This window comes from Carlito syrichta, unplaced genomic scaffold (genome assembly GCF_000164805.1).
Source record: "Carlito syrichta isolate Samal-C Ts95f unplaced genomic scaffold, Tarsius_syrichta-2.0.1 Scaffold66841, whole genome shotgun sequence".
Taxonomy (NCBI): domain Eukaryota; kingdom Metazoa; phylum Chordata; class Mammalia; order Primates; family Tarsiidae; genus Carlito; species Carlito syrichta.
The window spans coordinates 27,906-35,518 of record NW_007010937.1 but is presented as its reverse complement, the minus strand read 5'-3'; the positions used below and the strand labels follow the sequence as shown (position 1 = coordinate 35,518).

General features: G+C 37.6%; 1 protein-coding gene across 1 annotated transcript in view; it reads right to left on the bottom strand.

Annotated features, from left to right (window-relative positions):
- LOC103253157 (ATP-binding cassette sub-family A member 10-like) overlaps positions 1–7,613 on the bottom strand; it is a gene marked incomplete at its 3' end in the record, with an annotated part of 47,227 nt that overhangs the window by 13,559 nt on the left and 26,055 nt on the right. Inside the window, exons 15-17 of the mRNA XM_008051606.2 lie at positions 4,575–4,682; positions 3,607–3,777; positions 3,284–3,397 (exon numbers count right to left, since the gene is read on the bottom strand). Coding sequence (XP_008049797.2) covers positions 3,284–3,397; positions 3,607–3,777; positions 4,575–4,682 — 393 coding nt within the window. The remainder of the gene's footprint in view (positions 1–3,283; positions 3,398–3,606; positions 3,778–4,574; positions 4,683–7,613) is intronic.

The window sequence follows — 7,613 nt, the reverse complement described above, 5'->3', positions numbered from 1 at the left end:
AGCCTCAGCCTTCCGAGTAGCCAGAATTACAGGCATGCACTACCACGCCCGGCCGATTTTTTGATTTATTGTAGAGATGAGGTCTCACCTGCCCGGGCGGATCTCAAACCCGCGGGTTCAGGCAATCCACTCACCTCAGCCTCCCAAAGGCGCGGGATTACAGGCTGAGCCACCGAGTCCGGCTAAAGAACCAGTTTAAAGGAATGCAGCCCAGCCCAAAGTGGATGCTGGGCCCTTAGGAATGTGGCCCAGTCCAAAGTTTGTGCTGGGCCATTTCTGGTAACTCTAGATAATCATCTATACCATCTAAAGCTGGAAACAACTCTCTAAATGTATATACTAATTCTACAAATATACTTTTAAATCTTATAAAGAAGCTTGTACTATATAAAAGCCTCCCAAATGTGGCCTGAGTTTGAACTGTGTTAAGCTTAGCGCCGAAACCGCAGTCTCTGAGAAACAATGAACAGAGTACCATATGTTCTCACTCATAAGCAGACCTTGAACAATTATAATGCTATAAGAAAGGGACTGACAGCAGTGGGAAACTGTCAGGGGAGGGGGGAGGGATGGGCAGTTGAGGGAAACTGCCAGGAGAGGGTGGGGCACACCTCATCAACAAGGGTACCTGCATAATCAATGTCTGTATACCTAAGCCTGAAGTGTACCCCACATCTTTATAATTGAAAAAAATTTAAAATAAAAACATTAAAAAAAGATGAGGGAGATAAATAGTTAAAAATTACATTAGCTGACCTTAGGAGAATATACAAATGATGTGCTGCAAGAAAAAGCTAAAAAAAATTAAAATAATTTTAAAAATTTAAAAAGAAGCTAAAAAACTGACCTCAAAAGGGAAAAAAAAAGACTAACCTCCCAGTGTGAATAATGAACAAGGAGATTAATTTAAAATGTAGATAAATCTTTTTAAATTCTTAAAATGATAATAATAATATTTATTTGGGGGATTTTTGAATAAGGGAAACCAAAATACTAGACAACAGCCCACAAGTACAGTAAGCAATTATTAATAATAAAATCACCAAAATATGGTGTTGGAAGTAATTAAGATATTAAATTTAGGCTTTGCTAAGTTTGACATGCAAAAAAAACTTTTGAGGGGTGTTATGGGCAGAGTTGTGCTCCCCAGAAGTACATCAGTTTAAATTCTATCCCCCAGTAGCTAAGAATGTAGCCATATTATAGAGCCTTTAAATGGGCAATGAAGGTATTAACCTTTATTAGCATTATCATTAAGGTAGTACCTAACCCAACATGACTATTGTTCTTATAAGAAGAGGAGATCAGGGCACAGACACACACAGAAAGACCATGAGAAGACATTGGAGGTGACAGCCATCTACAAGCCAAGGGAAGATGCCTCAGAAGAAATCAGACCTGCCAACACCTTGACCTTGAATTTTTGGCCTCTAGAATTGTAAGAAAATACATTTTTGTTACTTAAACCAACCAGTTTATAGTACTGTACTATGGCAGCCTTAGCAAACTACTACAAAGAGTAACTACCAAAGTAATAAAAAATAGCTTGTAACTGTCAAACCAGAAAAGAAAAAAAATATGGAATAAAAACAAACAAATTCAAACAAACAAAAAAGGGCAAGGAAAAAAGGGAGATCACTTAGGAACATTGCATTTATAAAGCAAAAAGTAAAATAGTGTAACTTCAAGTGTGTCGATAATGACAATAAACTCATTAAAAACAGAGACCGACAGATTGAATTAAATAACAACAAATAAAATTGACTGTATTTGTTTTATAAGAGACTCATATTAAAGTATAAGAATACTGAAAAGTTAAAAGTAAACACATGGCAAAAAAGATTTGTCAGGCAAATACTGACCAAAAGAAATCTGGTGTACCTATATTAACACGAGATACATCTGACTTTATAACCAAAAATAATTATGAGAATAAATAAGGTTGCTATACAATGATTCCACACTTGAACACACCCAAAAAATTGTCTCAGAATATATAATGCAAAATTTGGTGATTTTTAAAAAATTTCCTTACGTATAATTAATACTTTGAATTCAAAATTTAGTCAACTTAAAAATTACCAAATTTACCTTGATCACGAGACACATAAGGAAAAACCTATCAAGATCAAAGACTAATTCCAACGGCTTATTATGACATTTAGCCATCATAGCACAACCATTGATAAACTGGCCCGAGGAATTATATAATTAGGTATCACAGGAATGAAACTTAAAGGCTAAGAAGCAGATTCGCAGGCTTTGGGATTTCTGCAGGCATACTGAATTTTCCAGCTGACTGTATGCGTCATATTCCTGTTCATGGTGAATCTACCCTCTGGCCACTGCTCACGGGGGCCAGCCAATGTAACTATAACAGACCCAGTGAGTTAAAACGTTGGTTGCTTTCTCCTAATGCCTCCACCCTGTCCTCATAACACTGAAGGAGAAAGGAAAATCCAGAAGCAAAAAAGGGAGTCAACGTGTAAATAGGTCTTGCTCCCTTTCTCACTACTGGTCCCAAACTAAGGGCGTACCTGAGATGGAGCTGGGAGAGTTGCATATCGCTTATGAAAATTATGATTTGGACTTGACCTCCCCTCCCCCCCTTTTTGGTTGTTATGTGAATCTCATTTAGCAAAATGAGAATTTTAATATCTGACGTGGTCAGAAAGTTATGATAACTTGTCAAGATACCAATGAGTGGTGGAAAACGAGATGCAGTCGAGTATGCCTGAAGTTACAAATAAATTACTCCATTTATTAAGAAAACTGCTTCTTGCTTGCTTGTTCATCTTATTAGTCCATAAGTTTACTAGTCTGTATAGCCACCTATTATGCTTGCTGTTTAGTTGTTTGTATTTTAATTAAGGAGAATTATTTAGGAGGAAAGCCTTACTGAGTTGAGAGGACTGCATTCAAGTATGGCTCTTTTCTGTTTTTCCCACTCCATAAAATAAAGAGACTGTCCCAAATGATCTAGTCTTTCAGCTGTGATACGCCATGATTTCTACTGATATTTTGGCTTGTTCCCCAAAGAAACAGAGTTCTAAAAGGGGAAATCTCAAAGAGCAAATGGAAAATAGAAGAAAGAAAATGAATATAAAATGCTCGAAACCATAGACATGATATAACAATAATGGAAGTACAAAAAAACCCCTCTAGTCTCTTCTAAGGAAAGTATTTACACTTAATTTTGTATTTAAAAATTAAACTTTAATAAGGTTTAATATAAATACGCATGCACAGAGCGTTCCATAGATAGAGATAAATAGATACTTACAATAAAAAGGCCAAAAGCCAAAAGGCCATCACTTGCTTTCCTCTTGCGAAAGACGAATGAAAGACCATACGTGAAGAGCATAAGAGAAGCCGCACAACCCACTATGCCTACCACCTGCAAAGAGTAAGAGCCAAAGGCAGGATTAGAGATGGCAGGCCGCATACAGGGTGACGAGAAGGAAGAGCCTCTTGTCAAAAAGCTGCCCACGGCAATTTGCTAATTTTCTTGCACACGCTTTTTGTTCATGACAAAATGTTCATGAAAATGAGTTTTCTTTTGATTCTATTAGCCTATGTGACGGGGGGGTGGGGAGGATCACTAACCGCAGCAAACGTGAGATCCCATGGAAGTTTGAATCTCAGAAGTATGAATAAGTGAATTAAATATATTGAAAGGAGAATCAAGCCATAGAACGGGACATCCACCAGAGCCTGTCCACACCAGTATGCCGAAGGGCAGAGGCCAGAAATCCATAACTGGAATTGAGCTTTTTTCTGATAAATAAATAGAAGACATACAGGAGAGGTTGGAATCTTAGCTTGAAAAGATGGTTTGTGGTTATATAAAAATATCACTTTTAACCAATTTTAGAAATTGTGTGTCATAGCAACAGCCAGGAGTTTTTAGTCTGTTATTCCATATGACAAACTAAGCTCCAGCCACTTTCTAGCCCAGGTTTAGGGAAGCAGGACAACTAAGATACTAATATTATCCTCAAGAATATAGTTCCTCTGTGACAGAAACCTATTGTCCAGCTTCCCAAATGGGGATGTAGAGTCACTGGTTAACAAGAAATTCTTAGTTGTTTGTAAAGTTGACTTACCCTTTGGTATAAATGAAAATGACCACACTATGGCTATTTTTTAAAACCCCATCTATAAAATCATGGTTAAAAGTTTAGAAACCTTGTATGTCTGACATTTCATGCTATTATTAAAAGTCCAAATTTTCTCTGGAATTGTGAAATCGCTCCATGAATCAAAGAGCACCACATCTGTTTATCTCTGAAGCTGATTTAGCCTGATTCCCATGAATGTTGAGGCAATTTTATTGTATTAAGTCATAAACTTTCTGACCTGTTTCAAATCATGTGTTTACCAGAATCCATTAGAATAATATAATGTATGAGTGAACACATTTACAGAAGGACAATCCTGTGTGTGATTCAATAAAATTTTGACTACTAAAGTCAGATAAACTCAATCAATCCAAACTCCTCCCTCCCTGCTGTCTCCCTTATTCTCCTCTCCCCCCCTCTCAGTCTCACTCTCATTCTCTCTGTTTCTCTTACTTTATAATCGCTGATGCTGCTCATGCCAATATAAGGAGAAATGCAGTTTGCAATGAGCAACAAAAATATGCGCCCATCTACAAAACCAATGTCCAGCATTACGTTGTCCTGAAAGTTCAAAACACATCTGTAAGCTATTGAAATGTTACAGATCATACAAACATCATTATATGACACGTTTTTGGGAAACAGCAAAAAATTGAGAATGAAAGCATATACCTGATTTAAGAAGCAGAGAGAGAAGCAAATATGTTTTGTGACCTTTAGTAGCAGTTTCCAGTCCCAGAAACAGCATGACACCAAAATAAATTCAAAATCTCAATCGCATATGTATAGGCAGTAGTCCCTCCTCACCCATGGATATACATTCTAAAACTCCCAGTGGGTGCCTGAAATCTAGGAGAGTGCCGGACTCTATATATGGTAGCTGAGATGGCTACTGGGTGACTAATGATAGTGTACACAGTGTGGATATGCTGAACAGTGGAATGATCGATATCCCCGGTGGGACAAAGTGAGACTGGGACAAGATTTCAAGCTTCTCAGAACTGCATGCAATTGAAAACTTGAGCATGGTGTATTTCTGGAATTTTCTATTTAATATTTTTGAACTGCGGCTGACCAAGAGCCACTGAAACCACAGAAAGCAAACTCATGGATATGGCGGACTACGGGACTTGGAGGGCATGAGCAGTTTCTTTTTCACGTTTGCATTTGGCAACTGTTCGATGAGGACAGATAATTTAGGGAGCTTGGAGGCTAAATTTTGGGTTGTTCTACCTGCAAGATATGATTAGAGGAGAGCAAATCTTCCCTGACTAAATCATTTGGCTTCTAGAAACGTTTAAACAAATCTTTAAGGCATTGAGGAGACTTGTGAAGAAAATAGACTAAAGAAAAGAAAAGGTTTTTGCTGTTGTTGTTGATGCAGGTGGAGATGGGAAGGTAGAAAAGAAGTAGCAGAAAAGATGTTCCAAAGTGTCAGTCTAGATGCGGGAAGAACCAGGTGACTAGGGGCTGAGCAAACAAACAGTCAGCAGTGTAAGGGAAGCCTGACTCTCAAGTCTCCGTATCCTGCTTCCTAGGAGCCATCTCAGCTACCATATATAGAGTTCAGCACTATCCTAGGTTTCAGGCATCCTGGGGAAGGGTGTAGGCCAGCTGTTGATCCCACTGCTTGACATTGAAGAGGCCATTGCTGTTGGCTGATGCCTGAGAATATGTTATGCTCACTGCCACCTTCCTCGGGTTCCTCTCAATGAATGAACCTCTATATTCTGTGCCTCTGCTTAAGGATACTTCTTAATTTGCTCATCTAAATCTCAGCTCTTCTTTCCTCTCTCATCTCTCCTTGCATGTCTTCAACTTTCTTCCAGTAATTCTCAAAGTGTACATCATCTCCAGTTACTTCTCTGGACTCTCTCCTTAAAAATATATAAATTCTACCTACTTGGATATTCCCTCTGCTTTACCTAATGTACCAAGTCCAAGACTAAGACCAATGTCTCCTCCAAAGAAAATTCTCTTTCCCCCCTTTCTATCAGTAGCATTGCGACCGTCAGTTTCCTTAGCTAGAAAACAGTGTCTTCTTGGATGCGTCCCTTTCTTACATTTCTTTCAAGATTTGCCATTAAAAAAACTCCACTGTTCTGAGTTCTTCTTTTGTCATGTATTATTCTCCCCTGTGTCTTTCTTCAGACTCTTTTGTTGTCCTTTGGACACTTGACTGGCACTTGGATATGAAGATGTGATAGGAGGTTCAAGGTGTCCAAATACGCAGATGATCAAAGCTAACCAGTGAAGAGTTTTAATACAGGCACTTGGAACTCAATGATGAGGATTTGACTAATGGGAATGAGCCAATAAATGTCTGGTTAGATACCTTAGTATTTCTATTTGCAACATGGGTTTGATATCAACTTCAGAGGCATAAGTGAAGACTAAATAAAATAATGTATGGTGAAATAATAATATAGTGTTTGCTACAAGTGTTGCTTAATAGCAAAGAGTAGTTATTCTCTTTGTTAGGATGATAGCACTAGAATTTAAGATAAACTGAGAAGCAATATCAGGCTGAAAGGTAAAAACCAAAAGTGGAGTTACTTAGGCCAGTTGGACAGGTGGCTTGGCATCGGCTCATACTTTTGCCTTGTTTAGTGAGTAATGTTTTACATTCTAATAGGTTCTGTTAACTCTTTGGCTCTGAAGCAAGCTTAATTAATTCCTCTGTTAAGAGTCACTGATAGTCGTATGTTTATCGCAGCATTGTTCACAATAGCAAGAACCTGGAAACAACCATGCTGCCCATCATAAGAGGACTGGATTAAAAAAATGTGGTACATATACACGATGGAATACTACGCAGCCATAAAAAAGAACAAAATCATGAATTTCGCTGCAACCTGGATGGAACTAGAGTCTATAATACTGAGTGACCTCTCACAACAACAAAGATCCGAATATCACATGTTCTCACTCATATAATGGACCTTGAACATCCAATGCAATACTATAAGAAAATGACTGATGGTACTGTGAAACTATGGGGGGAGGGGGATGGGATTAACAGTAGCAAATATCTGTCGGGGGATGGGAAAACACTTCTTATCTACAGGGTGCCTGAATGAAACATCATTGTACACCTAACCCTTAACTGTACCCCACAAAACCATAATAAAAAATACTGATTAATGAAAAAAAAAAATAAAGAAAACATACTCATTCAACCACAAGACATGCTAATGTGTTGAACTGCAAAAGTCAAGAGCTATTTTGTGGATTCCAAAATGCAAAACTGAAAGAACTAGATTAAGTTCAATTGTGTATTATTTTTGATTAATGATGCCCATAGACAGTGTCCAATTCTTTTGAAGAAAATAAGATTACAAGTTATATTATGTCCAGAAAAGTATATTCAGCATATACTGTAAAATATTATACAAGTAGGTTGAATATTACTTTATGACTATTATTGCCAAGTATTCATCCATTATAATGCTGGGTATAAAAAAAGGACTAAATTTAAAAGTTGAAAAATTC